This window comes from Eumetopias jubatus, unplaced genomic scaffold (genome assembly GCF_037043125.1).
Source record: "Eumetopias jubatus isolate StellerSeaLion01/CBP00866 unplaced genomic scaffold, mEumJub1_p1.0 scaffold_12, whole genome shotgun sequence".
Classification (NCBI taxonomy): domain Eukaryota; kingdom Metazoa; phylum Chordata; class Mammalia; order Carnivora; family Otariidae; genus Eumetopias; species Eumetopias jubatus.
This window is the reverse complement of record NW_028274818.1, coordinates 26,821,001-26,835,564: the sequence shown is the minus strand read 5'-3', so window position 1 is coordinate 26,835,564 and position 14,564 is coordinate 26,821,001. Positions and strand designations below refer to the sequence as shown.

General features: G+C 45.9%; 1 protein-coding gene across 1 annotated transcript; it reads left to right on the top strand.

Moving 5' to 3' along the window:
• On the top strand, positions 1 to 9,809 carry LAX1 (lymphocyte transmembrane adaptor 1). Its single transcript, XM_028120335.2, has 6 exons — positions 1 to 209; positions 418 to 614; positions 3,386 to 3,498; positions 3,932 to 4,042; positions 4,592 to 4,677; positions 6,464 to 9,809. The coding sequence occupies exons 2-6, from the start codon at positions 526 to 528 to the stop codon at positions 7,256 to 7,258; spliced, it is 1,194 nt and encodes a 397-aa protein (XP_027976136.1). The 5' UTR covers positions 1 to 209; positions 418 to 525; the 3' UTR covers positions 7,259 to 9,809.
• Positions 9,810 to 14,564: the final 4,755 nt, after the last annotated feature.

Below are 14,564 nucleotides of genomic sequence, written 5' to 3'. Positions count from 1 at the left end.
TTTGCTCTTTTCTGTCCGCTTTGGGGGTTGGGGGAGAATGAGCTTCTCACAGAGTCTCTCTCGAGCCTCTTGGCAGTTTCCCCCTCTATACCCCTCACACTTCCACCAGAAGGCTGAGAGCACAGCGTCTCCCTGAGCCACCTCTCTTGGGGAGCACCGCAGCCGGCTGAGCTCCCGCCTCCTGCGGTGGGCACGGTAGCCACATCCAGGTAGAACCAAACCTGTTGTCATTTTTGTGTCTGGGGCCACGCAGCCTGACATTTCAGGGGGAGAGGCCAGACAGATGCAAGGTTGGGGGGAAAGAAAGTTCTAGAAAGATTGAAAACATGAAGACGAGGATTCCTATCAGTCTTATCTACTTAAACTGGTTGCGATGGTATGTAAAACACCAACCAATTTTGCCTTTTCTCCTGGGAGACGGCAACTTAGGAGGAAGAGCCAGGAGAAGTGGCAACATGTGTTAGCTGTTGATAATTAAGAGAAGGCTTAGGAGGAGCAGCTGAAGCCAGAGAGGTTGCCGTGACAATGGATTCGATCACCCCAGCCCTTTCAGAAATCAGGGGGAGGACCTCGGACGCCAGGACTCTGCGGGTAACTGCCGGCAGCCTGGACAGGTGAGTGACGTGGGGTGGTGAGCTCCACCCTCCCCTGATTTAGACAGACAGCCCTGACTGACCCCAGGGGCTTCTACCCCAGCAGCACTCCCGGCCCGCACAACCACGCTGGGAGTGCTGCTGCTCAGTCCACTGAGACCACCAAATTCTAGGCTTAGAGAAGCTTGCTCAGGACTGCTGGGAGGAAAGGAACAGGTATTGAAGAGAAATGGGAGTTGCAGGGGGAGAGGGAAAGCCGTGTTAACACAGGATTTCCTTAGACCTCGCTGCCTGGCCTGGTTGGATTTCCCACCTCCCAGAGGCCCCGATTGCTGTCCTCAATCTTTCCGGTCTCAGGTCCCCACAACCACTCTCCTCCCACCCAAAAAAAACTAGGTCCCACCATGATGGAAACAAAGGCCTGGTTTTTTTTCAACGATGTGTTTCTAGGTTCTAAAAACTTTCCGTGAGTGGAAAATGTAAGCATAGATGTGATAAAGATATGTCTTTAGGATATAAAATCTCACAAAACTAATCGCAGCTATAAATTTTACCGCTAAAACCTTCAGGGCCATACTAACAAAAAGAAAAAGTCCAACAGCAGTGGAAGCTTCGGCAACAGTTGTAGGTTTGAATCTCAGCGCTGCGGTAAGAGTGGAACTCAGCGATAATAAATTTAAAATCGCTGTCATTTAGGGAAATAAATGTGATTACCATAACAAACAAATATATGTCCCTGCAGGTGGACAGAGCATTGATAGGGAATGAATTCATAAAGCTATCAGAACCCTGAAGTCCCCCCAAAATATCTACTTCTGTGTTCATTCATGTTTATTAATTCACTCATTCATTCAAATAATTCATCCTGCCCTTGCTAAGTGTCAGGCACTGTTCCAGGCACCAGATAAACAGGATAGACAAGCCCATGGCTTCCTGGAGCTTACAGTCAAGTGGGAAAGTCAGTTATGAACAGATAAACAAATGGAAGTATAATATAATGTCAATCCGTCTCAAGTGTATGAAGAAAAACCAGGACAGAGTTAAGGGCCTGAGAGTAATAGACCTGTCTGAGCAGGTGACATTTGAGAAGACACATGAGGGAAATGAGGGACTGAGTTACACAGACACCTGGGAGAGGGAGCTGCAGGTCAGAGGCAGGACTGTGCTGTGCATGGACAAGGACCGGCCAGGAGTCCTGGCTGTTGAAGTCGGAAGGAAAGTGGCGGGAAATGAGGTCAGATGGTAGGCAGAGGGGTGCCTGGGTGGCTCAGGCAGTTAAGTGTCTGGCTTTTGATTTCAGCTCAGGTCATGATCAGGGTCATGGGATCAAGCCCCGCATCGGTTCTATGCTCAGCATGGGCTCTGCTTGGGATTCTCCCTCTCTCTCCTCCCCTGTGCTCTCTCTCTCTCTCAAATGAATAATCTTTAAAAAAGAGAGAGAGAGAGAGAGAGAAGAAGAAGAAAGTAGACAGAGGCCAGAACATAAGGTGCCATGACATCCTTACTGGGTAGGAACTGTCACTGTTATCCCAAGTGTGATCAAAGTCATGCGGGTCACAAGAAGAGAGGAGACATGATCTGGTTTACTGTTAAGAGGATCATGCTGGCTTCTATGTGAAGATAGGATGTTGGGGTCAAGAGTGAAAGCAAGGCAACCATTAAGGATGTTATTGCAAAGGTCGGCGTGGAACACACGGTGGCTTGGGGCGGGGGGGGGGGGTGGCAGTGGAGGAGTGAGGGGTTTGGGAAAGACGCCCAGGGTTGAGTAGACAGGATCTGCTGGTTGACTGGAAGTGAGGTGTGAAAGAAAAGGAGCAGTCAAGGATGGCTCCAAGATTTCTGACTGAACCACTAGGTGATGGGAGACACCAGAAGAGAAGCAGGCTTCTGGGAGAAGAACAGCCATTCTGTTTCAGACCTACCTGGTTTGAGATGTCCATTGGGCAGCCTAGCGGAAATGTCCAGTGTAAATAGGGTAAACAAGCCTAGGACTCAGGGGGACAAAAATCTTCCCTGGTAGTTGATCTGGTTTCTAATATTTAGGTCCGCTAATGATTCCTGCTGTAACCTCTCCTGGCTACTTCTTATTACAGTAGGCAAAGCAGAGCCGTAACCCCAGCCCTGTCAGGGAGTCACAAGCAGCAGGAACTCAGCCTTGCGTTTGCATCGGTTACATTCCACAAAACAGCAAGTGTTGCTTGGAGACCAGCTTCACAAGTCCGTACATGGGGGTTGCTCAAGTGCCCGCAAGCCAGACTCTGTCACAGAGGAGCTCCCTCACTGTGTGGCGAGTAACCCCTCCTTCCACCCAAGATAGGATGCCCAGGAGTAGGAAATGAGGGCAGATGAACCCGATTTTGCAAGTTTGGAGGACAGCGTGGTGCAGCAGGAAGAGCATGATCTTTGGGCCCCAACAGACCGAGGCTCACATTCCATCTTTGCTCCTTCCCACCTGTATGATCTTTGATACATATTACTCTGCCTTTCTTGGTCTAAATCTCGGGTTTCTGGCCACAAGGAGAGACGAGACTGTTGTAAAGATGAAATGAGTTTCACACACACGCAAACCCTTGGCATCCAGTAGGTATTCAAAAGGGACAGCGCCCTTCTCCTGTCCAGTTTCCCTCTGTCCACAAAGAAGACCCTCTCTCCAACCAAGAGCCCAACCACCTCAGCTTTCCTTCACCTGGCTCCCATTCCAAGTCCTCGGGCTCCAATTCCTGCAGGAAGCCTCTCCTCTAACCTCCTCAGCCTCCTACAGCCTGGGGCATGGCGCTTGTTTTTCCTCACAGAGAGAAAGACCAGAACAGCGCCATCTTTTCTGGGTTTGCGGGATTCCTTGCCATCCTCCTGACCACTGTGATTTTCTACAGCCTGTGGAACTGGAATAAATGGAAGAAACACCGTGAGTCCCTTGATTGTCCCAAGTTGAGACACTCGAGCATCAATCCTGTAGCCTGGCATTCAAAGCCCGGTTTATTCTCCAGGGATAAACTGTTGTACTGGGGAATCCTCTGTTCTTCCCTGACACACTGGTCATTGTCTCACTCGAGGATCTAAGCTGTGGCCCCAAAAGGCTCAGTGCTGATTGGAGTTCCATTTTGAAAATCGTTGCCCTGGGACATATTCATGCCCACACACCCCCCCTGCACACACACCCCATTTCTTCCTCCTGCTTTTGCGTACCAAGTCTTCTAGTTCAAAGGGAATTGGGTAAGTGTGCAAATGTATTTTTTATGATACATAGTGAGGGTGGGGAATGTTTTCATCCCCACGGGCCCCCACATTCTGTAACACAGGCCCCTGCCGTGACCCCCGTCTCTCTCATTACCTTGCAGGACAAGTCCCTTACTTCCGAGTTACCGTCATGCCCTTACCCTCTCTGTCTCGACCCAGACAAGGAACCAAAAATATTTATGACTCCTTTCCCCAGAGGCAAGAAGAGCTGGGTAGGTTTTTCTTTCTAATCCACGGAGCACAGATGTCACCGAACTTCTGTACCCAGAATGTACCTCTCACGACCCAGAGGCAGCTTTCTTTAAACACTCGGACCTTTCTGCCCTTCAGGGAGCACGGAAGAGGATGATCTAGACAGAAGCAGAGAGCTCTAAAAAGGGAGGTGGGGTCGTCTACAAGGGGGGGGGGTTGTTTTATCTCGATATGAAGTTAGCAAAAGATAGATGGGTGTGTGTGTCTAGGGACGGGGAGACATACAGAAGGAAAACATGGCCTCCAGCATTACAGGTGGTGAAGCTTTGCCCCAGGAGCAACCAACCCCTATGCTAGTTAGTGTCCTCCGGTCCTTGCTAGAAACCGAGGACAGTTCCAGACCTCAGAGCACATCATTCCCCCTAGCTCTGACCCTCTCGCCACAGAACATCAGTCCCTAACATCAGACACCACACAAACCCACTTCACCCACACTGCAGGGACTGTTGAGGCTGAAGCATTCACGGGACTGGCCTACTAGCTTCAGGACTTGTTCTCTGGTCTTTCAGGGAGACGTCAGTCAAGGAGTAACCGCATTTTCAGCACTGAGGGCCTCCTCTCCAGAAATTCTGATAGACCTCCTTCTGAGCCTGTGGTAAGAGTCAAGTGAAGGGACAAGCCCCTTGGGAGAAATGACATGTCTCTGGCAGAACTGAGGTGCAGAACTGAGGTAAACGAGTTCAGGTCGCAGATCTCGTTTCCTGGCAAACAGCACGTCCCCTGGCAGTGGCCCTGTGGCTCTATTAATAAGTTGGGAAGACTAGCCTCAGGACCTCCCTACTGCCCAGGGAGAAAAAGTGAGAAAGGTAGGAACAATTGTTCGGGATTTGGGGCAAGGCACCAGGGCACATATATTCAAGGACATGATGTTAGAACTGAAATGGACTGTTTTAACAAAGACAGGTAACAGCTTACCCAAATAGAGTATTGTCTCCTTCCGAGTAATCACCTCAGGAGGGTATACAAATATTCCAACAATGCTGTTGGATGCTCCAGACATCCTTAAAACCCTGCCTGGAGAATTCCTTCTGGGGCCTGTGGCAAATTGTTTCAGTTATCCTCAACAGGTATATTTGTAAGTCATTGAGGACTGTAGCTGGTGTAGAAAGCGTTCGATCAAATGGGGGATATTTTTCGGAGGTCACCAGGGGAGTGCTACGGTAAATAACAATGACCCTATGTGTCTTATGATCTGGCTCTGAAGGCAGCCCCCAGGGAGGAGCCCCACAACACTGTGGGGCAGAGACCACAGAGACAGCAAAGGGAGGACGTTGAAGCTCAGGGGCCTTATCTCCATAGATAAGTTCTCATTTGCTCCTCAAAGAATCAGTCCCTTCAGTTTGTGGTCATTTCAAGAAAACACAGTCCTCGCACAGCTGCTGAGCCTGTTGCTTCCCAGCCTCTCATTACCCAGAGCTTTGAGTTCAGGAACCCTGAGGCCAGCCCCTGGTCCTCCTCCCACCTGTCTCACGCCTGGGCTCTGCTCTCACCTCCGGGACTCCCTAGGGGAGCAAGTCCGCACGGCTGATAACGTGCAGGGAAGAGGGAACTTCGCTGCCGAAGTGAGTTCCGGCGCTTGGTCCCAACCCCGTATGAGGCCACAAGATGTTTGGCTTGGACTCTGTAGTGCATGAAGAACACTTCGAACCAGTTGCCAACATTTAAAAATCAAAAAGATTTCACATTAAAGTCCAGATGTCCAGCTTTTCGTGAAAAATCAGAAGTTCTGGGAACAGCAGACTGGCGGCCCCAAATGGCCCTAATGGGCTGAGTCTGTATGTCAGCTGCACCTTTAATAATAAGGGCAAAGCATGTGTCCGTGCTTTCGATGTGCCAGGAACTAGTCCAAACACTTTAGTCATACACCTGCTCCTCACAGAGACCATATTATGTAGATATTTTGATTGTCCCCATTTTATATGCTAGGGAAGTAAGGCACGAAGAGATTCGGTAACTTGCCCAAACTCTGCACAGAGTGGCAAGGCTGGGATTTGCACCCTGAGTCTAAGGCTGAGTCGCTACCTTTGGCCACTATGCTATATTGCCTCTCAGCAGGCTCTGAGGCAGCAGGCTCGCTCCAGTTTATAATATTCCCCCCCCCCCCAGAGACTCCCCGTTGACCACCCACCCACTGTGGCCAAAAGCCAGTAGCAATTGATCATGACATTTACACTGTTGCTTTCCTTAAGCTTAACCACTTTGCTCATACCTGCCTAGGATCTAGGGCTTTGCATTTGGAGACCCCCGACTTAGAGATTTTCTCCAAGGTGAAGAACCGAGTGAAGGAGCGATCAGATAGTGGTACTGGGTGGGGAACTAGAAAAGACTTCGCCTGTATTTCTGCTTCCATCCTGTCCCCGGCTTTCTCTTCTTGCTTATAGCCCTCCCAAGCAGCCAATGCCCTCTGGCGGCACAGAGACCATACTCCTGCCAACGGTTATGCAGTGGGCATCTATGACAATGCCACAGGGCTCCAGATGTGTGGGGACCTCACTCCCTCAGCAAACTATGTCAATGTCAAAGCAGCCCGAGACTGCCTGAGCATTTCTTCAGAGGATTCGAGAGATTACATCAATGTCCCCACAGCAGAGGAGATTGCTAAGGCTCTAGCTTCTACCAACAGCACCCCCGCGAACCTCTTTGCCCTCCCACATGCCCAGGAGCTGGAGTTTACTGAGGAAAAAGACAAGGGCTGTGGGAATGCCAGTGACCGCACCCGTTTTTGGCCTCCAAGATCCGAGAGCGATGATCCACTCAGCGATGGGGATGGCTCTTCTGAGACCTCAAATGACTATGTCAATATGGCAGGGTTGAATCTGGAGACCCTCCAGGGGAAGCAGCCCCAGATGGCTTTCCAGTGCTACAGAGATTATGAAAATGTCCCATCAGCACCTACCAACGGAAACCAGCAGCAGGTGGAGGAAGAAGGGACCTCCTCAAACACGGACCATGTGGAAGGCTGGACGGATGGTCCAGGTACCCACCTCCAATTTGTCATGCAGTCAGGGACGTTTCTGGCTCTAGGGGAACATGTGACCTGTCAGCCATCTGCACAGAGTGAGACTAGTCAGCTAAAACACGGAGAAGAAATGTCAAACGACATTTCTAGCGACTATGAGAATGTGCTAGCTGCCAAGTCAGGAGACAGGGACTCCAAGCAGGGGCCAGACACATAGCTCCTTCCTGATGAATTGGGACCCAGGCACCCAGTTGGAGAGCTCTGTGGAGTAGTCTATTCTGCCGGATCCCTGGCCACTATAGGGTGTGGTGAAGACCACTGACCATCCTTGTATTTCAGTGGGTTCGTCTGAACCCAGTAGACGACAAAGAGGCTGAGATACACAGAAGTTAAGGAACTAACAAAAGCCAGCTTCTGAGAAAGCCAGAAAGGAATTCTTCTCAAGCATGGTGCTGTTATCTCTCATACTAACCTAAGAATGTTTGCTGAAACTGCCTTATAGGATGGTTAGTAGATTAAAAATTCGATAGTTCTTTTGTGCACAGTGGAAACATGAGGAGGGTTAAAATCATTACCTTTGTGAATACCAGCAAGATGCAAAGCGAGAATATGGGTTAGTTTGTAATCCAGGCAGAGGCCAAAAAGAAGAAGGAAGTCAGAGTTGGGGTGGGGCAGCAGTTTCCAGTTGAAAAAGAACGTGGACAACCAAATGCTAGAGAAGATGTGGGACAGCAGAACGGTCATTCATCGCAAAGCACAATATCCACTTTGGAAGTGTTTGGCAGTTTCTCACGAACATACATTTACTATACAGCTCAGCCATTCCACTCCCGGGTGTTTATCCAAGAGAACTGAAAACTTGTGTTCATACAAAAGCCCATATATAACTATTTATAGCAGCTTTATTCACAATTGCCAAAACTAGAAATAACCCAGGTGTCCTTCAACAGGTAAATAGACAAACTGTGGTATGTCCATGTAATAAGGTTATCTATACTCAGCAGTAAAAAGGAATGAACTATTGGTTCGTGCAACAACCTAGACAAATCTTAAAAGCACTTTGCTTAGTGAAAGAAGCTAGCCCTAAAAATCTACATATTGTATGGTTCCATTTATATGACCTTCTGGAAAAGACAAAACTATAGGGATGGAAAACAGATCAGTGGTTGCCAGGTTTAGGGAAAGGAAGTTTACTACAAAGGAATTTTTAGGTTAGTGGGGCTCTTCTGTATTGGTATTGTGGTGGTGGATACAGGACTCTGAATTTGTCAAAACACAGGAAACTATATAGCACAACCAGTGACTTTTACTGTATGTAAATTTTTTAATTAACCATGCTGTCAGGGAAAGCCAGGATGGAATGCAGATTAAGACAAATAAACCTAACTATATTATAGATGTATGATACAGCCTCACTGAAGGGGTGAAGGGAAAAGAAGCTGGCCTAATTAACTTTAGGAAACAATGTTTTCACTTGAGACTATAAGAAAGACACAAGAAAACTACATAAACACTGTACTCTAGTTGGTAAATTCGTATCTCAGAAGAATATAGGTTAGCAATTCTTTTTTTTTTTTTAAGATTTTATTTATTTGACAGAGAGAGACTGAGCGAGAGAGGGAACACAAGCAGGGGGAGTGGGAAAGGGAGAAGCAGGCTTCCATGCCGAGCATGGTCCCAAGACCCTGGGACCATGACCTGAGCCGAAGGCAGACGCTTGACAACTGAGCCACCCAGGCACCCTAGGTTAGCAATTCTGAAAGTACTTTAACTGTAGCTTGAACAAATAAGTAAATATAGATAAGGAGGGACAGGTTTCTCATTATCAGAAAGGCTACAATGAATTCTGTGGTGCTGGATTAGATTTGGAGGTATAGTTTGAACTCTTGTTTATTTAAATATATATACGAATAGATACAGAAATAAATATAGATATGTGTATACATAGGCTAGCAGACATATATTTCTTAGCTCTGTCCACTAGAGGGTCTAGAAGAATTGACACCCTAGAAGCAATGAACACACTTAGCACCCAGGTCTTGGTTTCTAAATATCGTTCTCACTAGAAGGAACCAGAGCTCCTTGGAGAAATGGGCAGTTCTAGGGCTGGGGTAGGGAAAACACAGGAGGGGGGCTTAACCATCTTGTAGATTTAAAAAAAAAAAAAGGAAGAAAGAAAAAGAGAGGAGGGTGGCAGGGGAAGAAAACACAAGAAAATATGAAGGTATGTCAAAAGGAGCCATTTAAAAGAGTTCCCAGGGGCAAAGCTAGAACAATTTCAGCAATAAAAATAAATAATTATGATATAAATTTGTAACTCAACAAAATAAACATTCTCGAGTCCATACCAATAAGTGAATAAAATGTAGGAGAGGGAGAAATCTTCCTTCCTGATGAATTCTGAGTAATAAATATAGAAGAAATGAGGGGAAAACAAAATCGCTACTAAGATACCACAGAACTGTATGTTAACTATTCCGGAATTAAAATAAAAGCTTAATTTAAAAAAACACCACAGAATAATTGCTATAGGCAAGTCCTAATCAATGCTAAAATTAGTGGATGACACTTTGAAGAGAAATAAGATAGTTGCATAGCTTCAAAGATCTCCCCCCAAATATTTATACATTGCTATGATGACTCTCACACATGTCTGTCTACAAATTAGTCAATACTTTCCCCAGAACTTAATTCCCCTCTCCTTCAGTGTGGAGTGTGGGTTGGATTTAGTGACTCTTTTCTAACAAATAGAATATGGAAAGGCGAGTGCAGGCGGGGGGGGGGGGGGAGGGGGGCCCGGTGTGAGGGGAGTGGGCAGGCAAATTTAGAGCAGACGCCATCTTAACCATGTGATCAAGGTTAACTCACCAGTAATAAGTCAAGTTGTATATGATCAAGGAGAAGGGTACTTCACCTCTAGTATTCTTCCCCCAAATCCACAAAACCCCGTTCTTATCATGAGAAAAAAAATCAGAAAATCCAGATTGCATAACATTCTACAAATACCTGACTTGAAGTCTTAAAAGTGTTAAAAGTCACAAAATACAAGGAAACACTAAGAAACTGTCACAGATTAGAGGACACCAAGGAGACCTGATGACTGAGTATAGAATAATGGTAACTTGGATTGGAAAAAGGACATTAGTGGGGGGAAAAATGATAGCATTCAAAAAGTCCATATTTTAGTAAATAGTATTACATTGATGTTAGGTTCTTAGCTTTGATCATTGTATCACGGTCATGGAAGATGTTAGCATTAGGGGAAGCTGGATGAGGGATATATAGAGATTCTCTCCTATTTTTGCAACTCTTCTGTAAATTATTTCCAAATAAAATAATTTTAAAACATGGATAAAGTGAAGACTTCTAGCTTCATACCATTTAAAGAAATATGCCTTGTTCCTTCTTCTGCAAAATGGGTATAACATTAAAGCATAAGATGGTATAATAGTTCTGGCTATTTTCTGCATTGTTTTGTTAACATATTTGATCAGTCTCTCTATTAATCTGTATCATTTTGCCTGCAGGAAAATATATTTAAATCCTTTGTATCCACCGTGAATCTTAGCAGAAGGCCCAAGATAAAGGCAGGTTATTGATAATTGATAATTGATGATCGATGATATTGTTTCAGTGCATGTACTTAAGCCATAAAAAGTTGAGGGAGGTTTTTTCCTGTGGTACAGGAATCCAGGCTAAGGCCTAAAGCTGGGTATAAAACACCCCACATTCTGAATTTAGCATGCCATGAGTGTTAGGGATCAGCCGAGGGCTTACTGAGAACAGGAAAATTAGTCTCCACCACCCCACGTCCCTGCTCCATGGGTGAGGTGCTGGAGGCTGGCCTTTGAGGAGTATGCTGGTCAGGAAGAGGGGTTCTGTCCTCCTTCACTGTCCCCATCCCTGGGCGGGTGGTAAGCACCTCTTTCTGCAGATTGCCTCGTGCCCTTGGAAAAGGAAGAAGACGGTGTTGTCAAAACTGAGGGGGGTGGGGGGGGCACGCTGTGAAGCAGCGGGCCACCTGCTATTGGGCACAGCAACGATACAAGCATCACCAGGGGAAAGTGACTGGGCCTGGGCCACTCAACTGGGTGCCAGGTAAGGGGCCTCTAGGAAGCCTCTGTTGGGTGTAGACCGTCTGAGGGTGGCCTCACAAGCACTTGGGTGGGTACTGTCGACTGAACATGTGTGTGCCCCCCAAGTTCGTATGTTTGAAACCCCAATGTGATGGTACTAGGAGGTGGGGGCCTTTGGGAGGTGAATAGATACGAGGGCGGAGCGCTTATGAATGGGACTAGTGCTCTTATAAGAGAGACCCCAGAAAAAGCCCTTGCCATGACATGGCAGAAGACAGCCATCTGTGACCCGGGAAGCAGGCCTCACCAGGCACCAAACCTGCTGGCACCTTGATCTCGGACTTCCCAGCCTCCAGAACTGTGAGAAATAAATATTGTTTATGCCACCCGGTCTATGGTATTTTTTTGTTAGAGCACCAGAAGGGACTCAGACTGTGGGATAAAGGCAGATGGTCCCAGGATCTAATTCTCCCACACCGGGTGACGGGACTGCGGGCAGATTCCTTCAGGGCTGTCGGACTCACCCCACAAGTAACCGGCGTTGAAATTCCTGCCTCACAGGAGGCACCCAGTCGGGGCTCTCCAGGGATGCAAAGACAAGCCCCGGGAGGGTGGCAACCCCACCTGGCCAAGTAAGGAGACAGGAGGGGGGTCAGATGCGAGGATGAAGGCTCAGCAGAACTGAATCGTACCCACTGGCATGAGAGACGTCTCGCAGCCAGGAGGAGAATGAAAAATGAAGAAATCAAAAAGAGACTTGGTTAAGAGAGCTATCACCAAGTAAGGAAGGGAAGTTCAACCGACCACGGTCAGGGGGCAGGCCGTGGAAAAAATAAAGCCAGCTCATCTTTATACCCCAATAAGCCAGTTACACTTACATACGTTCTCCCAAATTGAGAATGAGTAATAAGCTATCTATCGTCCTGAACGAGATAGTAACCTTTCTGTTAATTTCTTTTTCTGAGCTTTTTTACAAACGAGTGAATGGAAGACTGTTTATGACATAATAATTTCTTTCCCTTTATAGTTTTATTTTTCTCACATTAGTTGCCAGGAAATTTTGAGTTAAATGGAATGCCCGAGTGCGGTAACTGGCTCATCTCCTGAGCCTGACAATGTGAAGTAGGAGGTAGTTTTTTCAAGGTAAGGATGAGGAAGTAGATATAAAGATAAGGAATCCATTATGATTCCTTGATTAGTTAAATATAGTAAATTAATTATTCAAATTCATATTATATTGATTGGACATGATTCAGAACACTGGTTAGTATGAAATACAGAGTTTGCCAAGTCTCCTTCCCTCTTTATAATTCACCCTTTAATGGTGAGCAGAAGACAAGATTTTGCCGTCCCTCTGCCATGCCTCCTCCCTGAGCACCCCTTAGCGTCATGGTGCTTTATTATCATTTCTGGTTTCCCTGTGGGCTGAGGGCCTGTACTGACGTGGGAATACTTCTGGAAACTCTGACTCTTAAACCAGTTGATAAGCAGAGATTACAGAAAGAAGGCAATAGTGTTCTAACACAAATGAGCCACCATGTCCTTTCTTACTTCCCTTACTTCTTTATATTAGTTTTAACCACTTATGCTGAAAATGGCACAGCAAGAAAGGGGAAAATAAGGTACCCATAGTTTGTTTTTTTTTTCCTTTCAGTCTTCCCTTCCTCATCAATAAGTTGAAGGTGGAGACTGTTGGTAGAATGTGGGCGTATCAAGAAGTGGAGTTAACGATTCTGACTGTCATCTCCTATCTCCCTCTTATAAGGATCCTTGCGATTACATGGTGCCCACCCAGATAACACAGGATAATCTCATCTCAAAGTCCTTAACTTAACCACATCGTAAAGTCCTTTTTACCATGTAAGGTAACATATTCACAGGTTCCAGGGATTAAGACATGAACACATTTTGTCCATCACAACTGCATAGCAGATCAGTATCTCTGATGACACACGAACCTGATAATATCTGAAACGGGTTATAAGACTCAAAGATATGCACACACAGGTGCGCACACACACACACACACACACACACCCTAGGTTTTAGAAGATGAGCGAGCAAGAAGAATGCTGTTAGGCCTGGTACACTTGCTGATTTCCTGATTAACTGATTTAGGTTAGGTACCCGATATAGCATTAATTTAGGGGAGGTGCTTCCTTTCCTGGAAGTCACAGCAACCATCAAAGCAGCATGCAGCCACAGAGAGCCACCAATGCTCTGGGAAATACCATGCAGACACATCAGAGGACGTCTCCAGTTGGCTAAATGTAGACAAGATTCCTAGGTAACTGGCACTCAGATGCTGAGAATCTCTGACAGAAGCTCAGGTTTGTCCCAGGTGTCCTGGAGAACTCTGACTCTTTCTAAGAGGGGAAATCCATTCTTGATGATCCGAGAGCAAGACATAATTCTTCAAGGGTATTCTAATTTTGCAGAATCTCACATGAAAAGAATATGTGTTCAGCTGCTGTTGAGTGCAATGCTCTGAAAATGCCAGTTAGGTCAAATTGGTTGATAGGGCTCTTCAGGTCATCTACATCCTTACGTGCCTTCCATGGGTTCTAGCAATTAAAGAGAAGTGTTGAAGTCTTCAAATATGATTGTTGATTTGTCTCTTTATCCTTTCAGTCATACTCATTTTGTCTCCACGTGTTTTTGAAGTTCTGTTGTTAGTTGTATGCACATTTAGGATTGTTAAGTCTTCTTGGTGAATTGACTTCCATCACTATATGACGTCCCTCTTTATCGCTGGTCATATTCTTTGTTCTGAAGCGTACTTCATCTGACATTAATGTAAACACTACCCCTTCCTTCCTTCTTTCCTTTCGCTTAAAAATATTAAAACCTTTTTATTTTGAAATAATTTTAGTCTTATAGAAAAGCTCCAAAAAATAATGCAGAGATTTCCCACATACACCTCACCAACCATTCCCTAATGTTAACACCTTGCATAACTTTGATATGATGATGAAAACAGAGCAACTAACATTGGTACAATATTACTAACCAACTTACACACTTTACTGGGATTTTATCAGCTTTTCACCAATGCCCTTTCTCTGCTCCAGGATCCATTCCAGGATCCCACAGAACATGTACTTATACAACTTCTTCGTCTCCTCCAATCCATGGCGATTCCTCCCTCTTGCCTTGTCTTTTGTGACCTATTATTTCTTCTAACATTTTTCTGCATCAATCTGTCTCTTCTCTTCTTTGGAAATCCAATGGCATAAATATTAGAACTTCCGTGTTTTTAAAGATTTTTATTTTTTAAGTAATCTCTACACCAAATGTGGGGCTCGAACTTACAACCCCGAGATCAAGAGTTGCACACACTACCGACAGAGCCCTCCAGGCACCCCAATATTTAGAACTTTTGATATTGTTCCACAGATCCCTAGGATTCTGTTCTTTTTTCTTCCCGATTGTTTTTCTTTTTGTTCT